General features: G+C 41.7%; 1 protein-coding gene across 1 annotated transcript; it reads right to left on the bottom strand.

The window, feature by feature from the left end:
• Positions 1-7,877: 7,877 nt before the first annotated feature.
• On the bottom strand, positions 7,878-14,385 carry LOC311056630 (ladderlectin-like). Its single transcript, XM_084073401.1, has 6 exons — positions 14,323-14,385; positions 14,082-14,175; positions 13,691-13,791; positions 13,453-13,578; positions 9,745-9,856; positions 7,878-8,883 (listed from the first exon to the last, which is right to left on the bottom strand). The coding sequence occupies exons 2-6, from the start codon at positions 14,155-14,157 to the stop codon at positions 8,807-8,809; spliced, it is 492 nt and encodes a 163-aa protein (XP_083929527.1). The 5' UTR covers positions 14,158-14,175; positions 14,323-14,385; the 3' UTR covers positions 7,878-8,806.
• Between the last annotated feature and the right edge of the window lie 767 nt (positions 14,386-15,152).

Here is a 15,152-nt window from a genome sequence, read left to right as displayed (position 1 = left end):
TATTAAGCTAATTTGCATATTCAAATTAAGTTTCAGAGAAACTTGTAATACAAAAAAGTTTAGTTTTCATGTTAAGATTCATTGCGGAAAGTTTTATTGTGATAGGACAAAAGAAGAAAAAAAGCCCATTAGGGTGTTTAGTTTTCTCGAGGTATTAGCACACATCTTGAATTGATGAGAATTAAACATATTTCCGCATCTAGGATTTCTTAGGACTTTTAGTATGTTGTTCAGACACCTCATAGAAATGATATCTGTTGAAAAAAATGCTCTTACAATTAGTCTGTCTGGAAATGCTACTTTGCCTGGATTATTATCTGCATGAACCACAGTGGTGCTCAGTACATTTACTTGAGTGCTGTACTGAAGTACTTTTTTATGTTTCTGTACTTTACTTGATCTTATTTGTATTGTGGGATACTTATGACTATTATTTCAAATATTGTGCTTTTGACTCCACAAAGAAGTACTGCTCGGAGCACAGTTCTCCGCCAGGTCAGGTAGGTTATTGTTTAATTTCATTTTAAATCTTTATTTATACTCGAAGGACATTGAGGTTTCCCTCATTTTCAGTGTCGTCGAGATACATCACAGTAGAGTTTAATTTTCACATCAAAATTCATATCAATGATATTGTGGGCCAACACTGTTTGGAATTTGCCAATCAGGATGGAATATGGCGCTCGGGTGGCGCAGTGGTAAAGGAGTAGGACGAAGGCTCTACGTCCTCCTGGTGGGGGCTCCTCACTGGCAGGTGAGTCAGTAGGATACGACGGCAGTGACAACACAGAAATGTGTGTCGGGAGGAATCAATTGGCATAACGACTACGTTGGGGAGAAAAAGGGAGAAAAAATGATTGGCTACTCTAAATTATTAGAAATTATATATTTAAAAAATGATAATCAGGATGGAATATGAAATATCGCACGAATCAGTCTTGATCACTTTAGACTATAGAGATAATGTGTACCGATGTGCGTGAGCTTTGGACACAATTTGTAGGAGTAATATGAAATCAACCTAAATAGACTTTAATAAAATCATATGACACACGGAGCAACTCAGGGCAAAACACATAATCTTCGTAAACCTAAGCTTGAGTTTTAAACACTAACCTGACAAACACTAAATAAAGTTCCAACAAAACCCTGCTTTTTCCCTACTCTAATTTAATCTAACAAAATGTGACTTACAGTACAAAATGCTGGCTTCCGTGGCCCAGTGCTTTCACATTACAAAGTGATACAAACTAACACAAGGAACACCAAGTGTGTGTGTGTGTGTGTGTGTGTGTGTGTGTGTGTGTGTGTGTGTGTGTGTGTGTGTGTGTGTGTGTGTGTGTGTGTGTGTTGTGTGTTGTGTGTTGTGTGTGTGTGTGTGTGTGTGTGATTGGCAGCCAGCAATCAGGTGATGGTCAGCACCTGGAAGTGAACACTCAAACTCACACACAATCCCTCACACACAATCCCACACACTACACAGTGGCCCTCTTTTATCAACGGAGCGTAAAAAACGGCGTATTTCTTGCCTTAAATCCGGCCGTATAAACCGACATCAAAGTGACATTTATCAAGCAATCCTATACAGCCAATCCTAGCATACATTTGGTCGGAGCTTTGATAAATCTGATGGCTGAAACCGAGCGTCATTTAAATAACACAATAATATGTATGCCATATTTCCGGGGGACTAGGGCACTGACCAATCACAGCGTGTTGACTACTGGCCAATCACAGCGCGTCTTTTCTAGGACTTGTCAGAATCTAGTTGTCCCCGCCCCCACCTGCCTCTGATTGGCCTACTGAACGCCAGTTCTGTGACGCATGCGGAAATTTCCAGCTGCCCCCCAAGGAAGCGGAAGCGCGCCCACCATACAGACGCTTCAGAGCCAGAGGAGGCGTCTACCTTTATATGTCTATGCTCTGTTCAGGCACCCACCACCTCCCCGACACCGCCTAAAGCAGCAGGCACCACCAGGTTGGCCCTATCGACAGGGGGCGGGCTCCTGAAGAGCCCCCTGCCTTCAGCAGGCAGGATCTGATCAGGACGGATCTGATCTGATTCTTCTCCTGTGATGGGGCCCGGGCTAAAGTGTTAATTCTAACTTACAGTATCTAATATAATTGTATTACTATTCATACATGCATACTACTGCATTCATGTCATCTCTGTATTTATCAATAAATATCATTGCATTCATCTTATGGTGTGAAGTCTCTCTTAAGTTGAACTGTGATTAACAATAAATAACTACCTCTAAACAGACAGGTCCTCACAGGTGTGGGGCTGATAGATAAAACAGTGTTTGTTTGGTGTAGCAGTTGTAGAGTTATTTCAGAATTTTGGAACGTTTGAATGTCTCTCCATTCCTAGAGTTTTGACCAATTTTGCAAGCTAATTCTGACTATGACCTTGATTGTGACCTTAACCATCGATAGCAGTGTCCAACTGGTACATATCCTCCTGGTTTCTCTCTACACCATGGGTCTTCAACAGGGGGTCCGGGACCCCTAGTGGGTCCATAGAGTTACTACAGGGTCCGAATCTTTGGGCGATCTCTGTGATGTATTTTCTTTTACATTAACCACTTCAAGCCTAGCAACCCTATCGCCTCGAAAATAGCCGATCTCTCAATGCGTCACAGTGCACCACGTTGTCCCTGGTTCGTCTCTCAATGCGTCCTTGGCCAAAGAGAGCCCGCCTGGGATGCCGGAGGTCCCAGGTTTGATTCCAGGCCTGAGTAATGTGTCAAAGTGTGCCTGAGTAAGACATTAACTCCAGTTCAGTTATTGAGGTTTTTAAATCCCTGCTCAAAACCAACTTCTTTTCCCTTGCTTTTAATCATTATGTGACCATGTTTGCTAATGTTTATTTATTTTTTGCTTCCCTGTGTTTTGTATGTATATGTAAATGATTCTTTTGATGTTCTGTTCTGTTCTGTTCTGTTCTGTTCTGTTCTGTTCTGTTCTGTTCTGTTCTGTTCTGTTGTTTTGTTTCTTTCCCTGCAGCACTTTGGGCAATCTTTGGTTGTATGTAAATGTAATGTATAAATAAAGTTTGATTTGATTTGAACTGCTTCCTCCTCCGTGCTCCTCTGTGGGCAGCACTCAGCTGGGTGAAGCTGAAAACAAGTTCCCCGGCGGAATGAAAAAGGTCACCAAAAAACAAACAAAAACTAAACAAAAAACATTGAAGACCCCTTGCTCTACGGCACTGTTTCTCAACCAGTGGGTCGGCACCCAAAATCAGGCAAAGGACCATAATATATTGGGCACTGACTTCTTGGTCAAAATGAAATACTCCAGTAAAGTGAAAATACCTAAAAAGTGTACTTAAGTACAGTACTTGAGTACTGTAAGTACAGTACTTGAGTACTGTAAGTACAGTACTTGAGTACTGTACTGTACAATTAGACCATTGTCTATCCAAAACTAGATATTCAACTTTATGTTCACAGATGGAACAAGATACACAGAGAGAGAGAGAGAGAGAGAGAGAGAGAGAGAGAGAGAGGGGCGAAACTTTTTGAAAATGGATTTGTTTCCTTGTCACGCAACCTCACACGCTTCACACATGCAACATGGACATTCTACTGTCAATCACGGTTCACACAGAGTTCTCTCTCTTGACAAACTGGCTATTCAACTTGAGTTCATTCAACCTCCACCATCAGTTTGATTCTCTTCCTCATAAGTTCACCATTTTTTCACCTCAAACTGTGATGTATTTATCAGTGCCAGTTTACTTCTCTTTTCCACCAGATATATAACACCAGTTTATTTTATTTTTTGGAGGTACAGGACGACAGTTGTAGAAAAACAGCATGTACAGTACCCGTTCATAAATAAATAAGTATATACATAAATCTATTCCATGTTCCCTGGTTAGAGAGCCTGCCTGGGAAGCCAGAGGTCCCAGGTTTGAGTCCAGGCCTCAGCCATGTGTCAAAGTGTCCTTGAGCAAGACACTTGACCCCTAACTGCTCCCTGAGGCTCTGCCTAAGTAGCGCCCACTGCTACTGTTACTTAGGATGGGTTAAATGCAGAGAACATATAACTGTTATGATATATATATATATATATATATATATATATATATATATATATATATATATATATATATATATATATATATATATATATATATATATATATGTTACTGTATATGCAAATATACAGTGACAAACACAAAAGGGACCACAAAAACCACAAGGGAGTGTGGACCATATTATTATTATTTTCTTTTGCTTTGAAATATGTACTGCTTCAAATAACCACCTACCTGTTTTATTCTCTTTTGTCTTTATTACATTTTTTCAGTGGTGGAAAAAGTATTCAAATGTTTTGCTTAAATAAAAGTATCAATACTGCAATGTAGAAAAATACTCTGTTACAATTAAAATTCTGGAATTCTAAATTGACTTGAGTAAAACTACGAAAGCATTGGAATCAAAATGTACTTAAAGTACCAAAAGTAGAAAGTACTCATTATGCAAGTTTTCAAATGTATAAAAATCTTTTGAAAATGGCTGATCTACAAGGTGAGCTTGTAGATCTGCTATTTTCAAATGGCCGAAATGTATATAGAGCTGAAGTTGTTAATGTATGTTTTGTAATAATAATACAAATCAACAAAGTAACAAGTAACTAAAGTTTTCAAATAATTGTAGTGGAGTAAAAGTACAACATTTTCCTCTGCGATATAGTGGAGTAGAAGTAAAAGTACTGAAAACTGGAAATATTAAAAATACCTAAAAAGTGTACTTAAGTACAATACTTGAGTAAATGTTCTTAGTCACTTTACACCACTGCATTTTTGTACATCTATTGTTATTAAGTTATTTAGCTGTTCCTGATGTGTTTTTCACACCTACTGCGGGCTGTGATGACACACAGGGATCAATAACAAGTATCTATAATTTATGCACAATAAATGAGACATTTGAGGAAAGTATTGCAACAGCATGATAAATATAAACCTACAATGAGAGCATTGTAGGTTGACTAGATACCCAAACTAGATATTAAACTTCATTTTCACAGATGGAACAAGACGGTGGGTTCCAATTTCCTTTAGGCAAAACTCCAACAGACTTATTTACTGTTGCCAGTTTCCTTCTCGTATCCACCAGTGTGTGTGTGTGTGTGTGTGTGTGTGTGTGTGTGTGTGTGTGTGTGTGTGTGTGTGTGTGTGTGTGTGTGTGTGTGTGTGTGTGTGTGTGTGTGTGTGTGTGTGTGTGTGTGTGTGTGGGGGGGGGGGGGGTGTGGGGGTGTGGGTGTGTGAACGACAAATTTTCAACTGTCCTGATTGAATGACACCACGTATACCTGGTTACCGCGTCAGTGCATCAATTACACCTCACACTGACTGTCCTTATATTTAGTGCCTTTCGCAAATCCTCCAACAATGGACTTTGGTGTGCTTGCTTGCGTGCGTGCGTGCGTGTGTGAATCATTTGACCTAGATTTTCCAGCAAGACCCAATTTTGCAGCCTCACTCTTGTGTTTCGATAGCAGGTGAGTCTGTAAATTAGAGGTGTTGCCTCCAGATGCTTGCACCTTACCCAGACACAGTTTACAGATAACCTCATTGACATTCTCAGGTTCCCTATCAGCATTGGGTTTAAAACCAAAATATCGACAAACAGGCGCCTTTGACCTGGGTTTTGACACCAAATCCCCCGCCTCCGCCATTGTTTGTCGTCTTGTGTAAACTGCAGTTTGTTTAGAGCGGCCTTCTTTCTCCCTCCCCGACTCTCGTCACGTGATACGCTTCTGTGGCTCTGTGCCCTGCATGTGACCTGCCTGCCTGCACTCTCTAACTCGTTGAGGCAGAGAGCAGGCGGAGAAAAGATTGTACTGTCCAATATCGGACTAAATATTGATAAGCTTAGTCATTTTAAAGACACACAAAAAATGAACTTTGTATTTAAAAAAAAGGAAGACAATATTTTTTTTTACCCAAACGGTGCTATCGTTGTGCAAGTAACGTACTCGGTGGTGTCCCCGCACACCGGTAACACCGGGTACCGTGACATCCCTACTAGCAACCAATAGACCCTAGCAACCGCCTGTTATACCCTAGAAACCACCTATTAGACCCCAGCGACCACTGTTTTACAAAAAAGAAAAGGACGTATAAAACTACTCAACACTGTCAACACTATCAAAACTTCTAACACTACTAATACTTTAACACCTTCAAAAACTTAAAAACTTTTAACAACTTTAAAACATTTAACAACTTTAAAACATTCAAACTTGTTAGAACCTAGGGATAAAACTAGGGATGTTCGATATTGACTTTTTTACCGATATCCGATTTACAGATATATGCGAGCTTTTTCACCAAAAGTCAACTAATTGTCAGGTAACAGCATCACATAATATTATCTAACAAAATAAAATAGCTATAATATCAATATAATATCTATTCAATCTAATATAATACAGTGATGTTGTTAATAAAGTCAATCAATAAAGTGTCAATAAAGTGAGTCCTGGGACTCACTGGTGGTCATTTGAATGAGTCCCAATTGCTCCTAATTGCTTTGATGCCTATAACATTAACGAGTATTCAGGAAGCCTACAAGAAACCCACTTTTGCGTGAAATCCACATTTTGTGCCATAAAATAAAATATATCCATCAGATGGGGCCTGTTATTTCTTATATTCCTTATATATTTTTCGTTAATTCAATACAACGTATACAATTTGGGCGGTTGCATTTAATCTCCCTGCTTCTATTGAGACATTTAGATCCTGTGTCTAGATTGGACTCAATCCTGTTTCTGGCTTGACACAACTGATGAGAGAGCGGAATTTTGACCACATCATCACACTCACTCTGTTCACTTCACTGGCTCCCCATCACCTTCAGGACTGAATACAACATCTCCCTTCTGACTCATCAGTGCATCCACGGCAAATGCTCCCCCCTACCGCAAAGGACTTCTCAAACCACAACCCTCCGTTCGGAACCTTAGCTCGTCCAACACCAACACCAACCTTCTCCTTGCCCCCATGAACAAAGTTCCGCACCATTACATGGCCAAAAGACCAAAGTCGCTTATAATAAGCGAACATGGCAACACTGCTTGTAGAGAGATAGATGTGCATATATCACGGGAGACGTCTGTTAAAATGAATTGGAATAAAAACAAATGTATGTATTGGGTCTGACTCTGGATAGCATCCTAGTGAACTATCCTACAGTGTGTAATCCGTGGTCGGGGATCAATCTATAGGGTGAAAACCACAACGATATATGACAGCCGATTTCAAGAAATAAACTCCTGCAATGTGTAATGCTTAACGATCAGATGACTCCCCGACCACTGTAAAAGTCCTACAGTGTGTACCTGCCCTTAACAGTTGCAATGCTGATTGGAGGGTGGAGTTGGAGGTAATCAGGGGAAGGGGAGACACCTGGCCACTGTCTCCCACAGTATAAAAGACCTGCCCTATCATCATTGTATCTCTTCCACCTGGGCCAAACCCGAGCATGGCCACACAGAGCCTTTGTGTTCCCTTATGTTTGCATTATGTTGCAGTATGCCTACCTCATTGTTTGCATTTTTGTTAATAGTATTATGTTTGTAAATAAAATCACTCATTTTTTGTTAAAACTCTCTCTCGTTTCCCCTTTATTTGTTGTGTGTGTGGAACCAAATGGACCCTTTTGGGCCAGTGACTCCGAGAGTGTACAAATGGAACTAAATGGACCAGTAGAGTCAAGGGGGTCTGTGGCCCAATGCATACCAAACTAGGGGTCCTTGAAATAAAATTTAAAAGTTTGAATACCATTACCAGAATACAATACAACAATGTGCATGAACAATGTGCTCAGAATGACTGAGAGACTGAATTATTTCAATGAAGATGTATTTATTTGTTTATTGATGCAAGTAAAAACATTGAAGCAAGTTATGAGCAGCTTAAATCAAACCATCTGTTCCATCCATGTTCCTCTCATTATCAACACAAGACCTGGGTCACGTCCAAAACTACATACTAACTTAGCACTACATACTGTATGCTATTGCTATGTTCAGCCTACTGTTCACTATCCAAGCATTAGGAATTCACTTCGGACATACTGGAGGTTAGGAAAACACCCCATCTGTTGGCAAAGTAGAGGTACTACACACCCTCGCCACCAGCACAAATGTCAGCCAACCTGGCCTGTCCCTGCTTTATTACGTTGTTAAACCTTGATATATAACAGCAAAGTCAAACGTATACATATCACTTAAAATGTACACTTAAATTGGACATATTGGAGAGGTTATTACTGACCACTGTTGTTCTCTGGAGTCCACCATTGCTGTTTTGAAAAGAAGCCGGGCAGCTACCATTGCATTGTGGGACATTTACAGGGTCTCACATGATCAACCATTTGGTAGCTACTAAGCTTTCGGACAGGCTAAGGCACACTAGTAAATAATATGTTAGTATGTGATTTTGGACGGGACCCTGATGTCACTGTTAATGTCACCTGAGAGTCACTGTCCATCTGATGTTAACTTGTCACTTGTCTCTTCATTCCTTCAGTAGCGTTACAGCGATAGAAAAGCAGTATAGTGGATATGAGCACTTTTCATAGATATAGGAGTCTCTCACACAAACACACACACACACACACACACACACACACACACACACACACACACACACACACACACACACACACACAAACACACACACACACACACACACACAGGATTATTTTATGTGACGTTCGTGTCAAGTAATAACGTGTAATAACACGTAATTGTGCGTGAATGTGTGTAATCTCCATGTTATTCACTGGGCTTCAGCTGGCTTTTTGCAGATAGAGGGAAATTTCACAGCGCAATCATAATCGTCCCAAAGAAGATCCCCTGAAAGTTAAAAATATAAAAGATTTAAAATCGTTTACCACATTAAGTATTATATTGACTTTTTACTTAAAGGTGATATTAGTGATATAACATTGTGTTAAAATATTAAAGCTCTATATTGTTATAGAAATCTCTTATAGAGTGTTTGTTCAGTTAACAGGAGTCTCTCTGTCTCTCCAGCTCTTTAGTAAAGCAGAATATAAATCTCCAGGTGGGTTACACATTTCATCCAATCAGGAGAAAGAGAACCCCACAAAATGTATTCATCAGTTGTGGTCCAGTTCCAATCTGGTCTGCTCATTTATTTGTTTCATCTGTTTCAATTTCACTTGTTTATCCTGTTATCCTGTATGAGATTGTTCACCTTTTTAATTAAGGAAAATACATACAGTTTCAGCTTCACCCAGCTGGTGGCTGCTCATGGGTGACTAGGGATTGTGTTGCTCAGGGACACATATAAACACATAGATATGATTCTTCTGATTACCAGACGGCCTCTCTACTCTCTAAGCTATATGACTACTCCTGAGTTCTCTCTCCTGATTGGATAAAATTGGTATCCCAATATATTTTCCGTTGCAGAGCTGGAGAGACGAGGAGACCCCTGTTACTGAACACTCTATAGCAATAATTATATTCATGTATTTATGTATTTGTATTTATTTATTGGAGCGGAACAATAGCCAAAAAATAGTAGATCTACAAGTTCACAACGCACAATTGTAGATCAGCTACTTTAGGCAAAGACATGGTATAAACAGAAAAAAGTGGTCCAAGTACAGAGACAAATCAGGTCCAGTTTGCTAAGTCCAGACGGTTTAAGGGGGTCATTTGAATTGAATTCAGCCTGTTGTGACTTACCTCCCCAGTTCATAATGATGCAGTTCTGTTTTCCTCCATTGTTATCAGGTTGTCCCTTGTGCCAGTCAGTGAAGGTCATTGGGCTGCCGTCACTCCACAACCAAACACCTTCCTAGAGGACAGTATCACATGACATCATTTAATACAATATGTCACCATTTAACAACTCACAAAGCTTCTTTATAGATTTATTCATTCATTAATTTATGTTTTCCCCTACCCCCCTCTCTGTCTAGAGAGGGGGGTAGGGGTGAATAATGCTTAATTAATAATTTGTTATTGTCCGCCTGGCTGAATGAAGGTAGGAAAGAATTATTGAAAAGAAAAATACAGCAACTTTTACATAAAACACTTTATTGAGACAAACAGAACATAAGCATTGTATTTACAATGTCCAGAAGGGGGTAGAGTAGCCAAAACCTGTGGTCAATTAAAGTAAAAGTAGTTTCATATAATTAGAGTAAGAGTACTTACTCTAATTTTTACTCAAGTTTAATAACTGAGCAGTTTACTCAACTGCTCAGTTATTTCATACTAGAGTTTCGGGGGGCTACGCCCCCCTCAACCCCAGCCGCGCACGGGGCCCAGCGTGGCCGTGTGTATATTGGGGGACCCAAATCGCCGGAGTGAAACTGTGGAAAAGTTTTTTGGAAAAAGGAAAAAATTTGAAGAAATAATATTTGTTATGTTTCAGGGGGTCCACAGGGGGTCCGCGGACCCCCTGATGGTCCACTGACCCCCTGTGGAGTGTTGGGACGCGCGGGGACACCCCTGGAACATTGCGGACCATTTCGGTGTTTTTTTTTTTTTCATGAAGGTGGTTGCTTGTTTCTGGCGCAGGCTGTGCAAACCTGGCAACCCAGCGCATGCTGCCGCACGTTTAAGTGGCGTAGCGTCATGAGGGTCAGTGGGGCCGTGGCTCGGTCAGTGAAGACCCTGTAGTGCGGATGATATGTGGCATAGAGGGGCAGATTGTAAATCCACAGAGGAAACATCCGTGGGCTACCATTGGTTCAGCGATGTGTGCGGTCGCCCTGCGGCCCCTCCTCCTCCACCAATGTGCAGTATTGAGAGCCCTGACGTCACAACAATTGGAGCGATGGGCACTGCACTGTGGTTGGTTAGGGTACACCTAGGGCCCAGGTAGAACGCAGTTAAAGCCTGCATGGGCAAACCCAGTTAGGACCCGGCTTGGTCCCACATAAACATGGCTAGTTGGGGCCCACCTAAGGGCCAGGTAGAAGCTACTTATAGGCTGCATGGGCATCGCAGTTGGGACTGAAGTGGATGCCGCTGACATTGCTGACATGGGGTCCATATGGTTTAGCCCACCTTGAAAGCATATGGGAACTACGCTGGCATGCTGGCTGTAATGCAAACGCTGCATCATACCTGCAGTGTGTAGTTTGATGTTGTGTGTGTAGCAGATATACCTGCAGTGTGTAGATCAATGTCCATAGGAAAGTCAATGCCCAGCAGTGTTTTTTTTCCCCAGCAGAGTTTCTAGTGTGTCTGTGTCTCTCTGGAAGAGGTTGCACATGAACTCTGCAGCCGCACTGAGGCGCTCCAACACAAACACTCTGACATTAAGCTGCTTAACACAACAAACATCAGCAGCACGCTGCTGTTTGTCCAAAAGACACAATATCTCCTCTCCCACCGACGTCATGTGTTCATTTATCGACAGCCGTACAGACTCCTTTTGACACATTTTACGTCGTTTATCCAGCTCTCACTGACTCTCCACATGGGGCTGTTATTTTGCTGCGATCAACGATGTGAGAGATTAGCTATCACAGACGGACGGACAGGGGGTGAAACATAGTCTTGCGCCATGCCTTTCGGCCTGGCGGAGACAATAAAAAACCGAAAGTAAAGGAAATGGCCATTTCTGCAACAGAAGTAGTCAATAAACTATGCTATGAAAACATGGGCCACATTGGCAAAGAATGTAAGAAAGAGGCAATCATGTAGAAAATAGCCGATCTCCAAGCTTACAAAGCCTCTCAACGTGAGGCGTTTCGAGCTTGTAGATCGGCTATTTTCACAATATTTACTTGTGGAACGGAGTCAAACAGAATGGGGGGGTCCCAGATCAAGTACGTGTATTTGGGGGGGGGGGGGGGGGGGGGGGGGGCGGCGTGAAAGGGTTGATAAACACTGCTCTAATCGGAGCGAAATTATCTGAAATTACTACATGACCATAATGCAGCGTAACATGCGTTGCACGGGGCGGTCCTGCCATTACGTTAGTTACTGTAGTTGCTGTGGAGCTACATAGTTCTCCAGAAGACACACACAAACATACACCATCTACAATGGACGAACTGAGCAGCAATATAGACATTCACCACACGAACGTGCATTGTTGACAAAGTGATTGCACAGCCGCTGCAGGCATGACAACCAGGTTAGCGTTAGCGACATGGCAGCTATCACAGCGCCCTGTCCGTCGTGCTGCAACTGCCTGTGATGGCTACAGCAGTAACAGCAAGCTGTCTGCGATGCCATTGTCTGGAGACTGCTCTTAGCGTGACACGACCAATGAGAGTGAGCGCTGTAGTTGTTGCTAAGATACGGTGGCGTCTCTGCCCCATAGCTTGTAGATCTCTCACACATGATTGGCGTAGGCTGCGTTGCCAGGTCTGACTTTGTGTCTAAGCAATGGTCGGCTTATTTTTGCGCGCCTTTGGGCTCGTTTGCATTGTGCGCACGGCAGCGCTTGTTTAGCGTACGTCAGCGCGACGTGGCAACGGACGTGGCAACGTGAAAGGTGATTGGCTGGTGAAAAGAAACACCCGACGTTACACCAGAAATGGTGCCTGGAGAAAATGGTGACCAAAAAAACAGTTTGGAAAAAAAGGAAAAAACCCCCGCAGCGGCTGCCTGCTGTTGTGGTGATGAGGTCGTGCGCACGGTAAACGGTACGAAGCTGCCTCCCCTTCCGTTTTGTCCGACATTTGGTGAGTAGAATTAATTATGTTGCGCGGTGGAAAAGGTGTAGTGAACAGTGAGATGTCCCCTACGCGAGGCGTAAATTCAGCGCGGCCGCCGTGGCGAGTCAGTTGGCGACATGTGGTCTGGCGGTGCGTTGTTTATTCGATAACAGAGCTGTGGGGTGTCGCACCTAGGGTGCGGAAGTCGCTCGCCATTTATATAGTTAGATAGTCTGAGTTATTGTTTAAATAATCAGAACATAATTGAAAAAAATCAACAAAAAATATAAAAATTAAGTGCTTGTCCAATTGAAATAGACAAAATCGACTGATGTCTCTCTGAGCAAATTAAACACATATAACATGCATTCTTTTTCAAAATGGGTTAAAATTTCAAGCCGAAAAAATATTCTTGAAAACTATTACTTTTACTCCTTTACATTTGACCTAAATGTAAACAGCACAAGTCCAAATTATTCATCCCGAAATATACTAAGGAGAACAAAAAAAAACAAAAGAAGAATAAAATAATGCTTAAGAAATATGCTCCAGTACTCCAATACTTCAGAAAATACAGAGCAAACATAACTAAAAATAAATTGCTTTGACAATGTCATGACAACAGACCCCATGTTGTATAGTAGGTGTATGTTGACATACTGTACAGGTACATTGTGTAGTATATCAGATTGACATACAGTACAGGTACAGTATCAGTGTAATATGAGGTAAAGTTTCATCAAACAGTGTATTAAAGGTTCATGTACAGTACCTGTGCTGCATCGTAGCCACCGACCCACGTTACAGTCTTTGCACCAGGTATCAGATCCAGAAGAAAGGAGTGCTCTGTTTTGCTGTGCATGGAGGCTAGGTTTCCACCCTGAGACAAACACTTTTTCTACAGAACAATATAAACAGAGGACAAGAAATAATATTATTCAGATAGATATATAGATCGAAAGAAAGACAAAATGTGTTGTGTATTTCATGTTTTAGTTTGTTCTAATTACCTCTGCATCACCCCAGGCCGTCTTGGCCCCTTCATATTTGTAGCAGTTACCAAACAATTTATTCCATCCATCTGGACATTTTGCACATCCCTTGGCAACTGCTGAAAAGACAAGAGAAACCTGAAGTCAATTGTTTGAAAGCAACACTGTTGTTATTCATCCAAATATGGGACCGCAATTACAGTGAGAATGATACTAAACAGCATAAATATGAGAACTTCCTTTTAGACAAACTCAAAACAAATTGAGTTTAGTTCGAAATCAGTAACACACGCACGTGCACGCGCACACGCACGCACGCACGCACGCACGCACGCACGCACGCACGCACACACACACACACACACACACACACACACACACACACACACACACACACACACACACACACCTGCAGGAGCAGCAGCAGTCAGAGCCATCCCAGCACAGAGAAGTAGAGACACACTCAGCATCCTCATGGTCATCATGATGAAGAAGATGATTTCCTTCAGTAGAAAGAAACAGACATGTTAGAGAGGAGAGGAGAGGAGAGGAGAGGAGAGGAGAGGAGAGGAAGAGGAGAGGAGAGGAGAGGAGAGGAGAGGAGAGGAGAGGAGAGGAGAGGAGAGGAGAGGATAGGAGTCATCTCAAACCTGAAGTCGAATGATGTGTTGAAGTGTTGAATAACAGAAACAGCAGCAGCTCTTATATACACTTTATGTGAATGAGATACAGATCAGAATTCAGACAGAATGCAGAAGAGGAAGAGGTACTTTAATCTAATCAAATCTGGAATCTTTTTCTGTGTGAAAAAAACAAGGGGTGGTTTAGGCTGCTTATCCTACATCTGCATGAACCACAGCGGTGCTAAGTACATTTACTTGAGTGCTGTACTTAAGTACTTTTTTTTTTAAATTCTGTACTTTACTTGAGTATGTGTATTGTTGGATACTTATGACTTTCAATACAAATATTGTGCAAATATATATGACTGCACAAAGAAGGACATAATTATGAACTAGAAAAAGTGCTCATCGGAGCACAGGTCTCTGCCAGGTCAGGTAGGTTATTGTGGGCCAGCAATGTTCGGAATTCGAGATATTTTAGAATTTTGGAACGTTTGAATGTCTCTCCATTCCTGATAGGCCGTGGGCCGAGTGCCTCTATCTGTTCACAGATGGAACAAGATACAGAGAGGGCAAATGTATTTGTTTCCTTGTCACGCAACCTCCACCATTGGTTTTCTTCCTCATACTCATCACTTTCACAGTGCAGACCATGGATCATTGTTTTTTTCACACACTTCACACATGCAACATTGATATTCTACTGTCAATCACGGTTCACACAGAGTTCTCTCTCTTTTTTTTTTTTTAAATAATTTTTATCCCGCGATTTTTGTAACCCATTTTTTTCACCCGGTGCCAATTTCCTAAGTGATCCTGGGCGCTACACCAGCCCTACACCAGCCCTACACCAGCAC

The sequence above is a fragment of the Gymnoscopelus microlampas genome, assembly GCF_963454915.1.
Source record: "Gymnoscopelus microlampas genome assembly, chromosome: 2".
In the NCBI taxonomy this organism is placed as follows: Eukaryota; Metazoa; Chordata; class Actinopteri; order Myctophiformes; family Myctophidae; genus Gymnoscopelus; species Gymnoscopelus microlampas.
Note: the sequence above shows the minus strand (reverse complement) of the source record. Positions and strands in the feature narration are given on the sequence as shown.

What these genes read in the sequence shown, in the direction of transcription:
- LOC311056630 (XM_084073401.1), bottom strand. Translation starts at nt 14,157, where the DNA reads ATGATGACCATGAGGATGCTGAGTGTGTCTCTACTTCTCTGTGCTGGG. An exon ending in CGGCCTGGGGTGATGCAGAG is followed by an intron (nt 13,579 to 13,690) that starts GTAATTAGAACA and finishes ATTGTTCTGTAG; the next exon opens with AAAAAGTGTTTGTCTCAGGG. An exon ending in CATCATTATGAACTGGGGAG is followed by an intron (nt 8,884 to 9,744) that starts GTAAGTCACAAC and finishes TTTAACTTTCAG; the next exon opens with GGGATCTTCTTTGGGACGAT.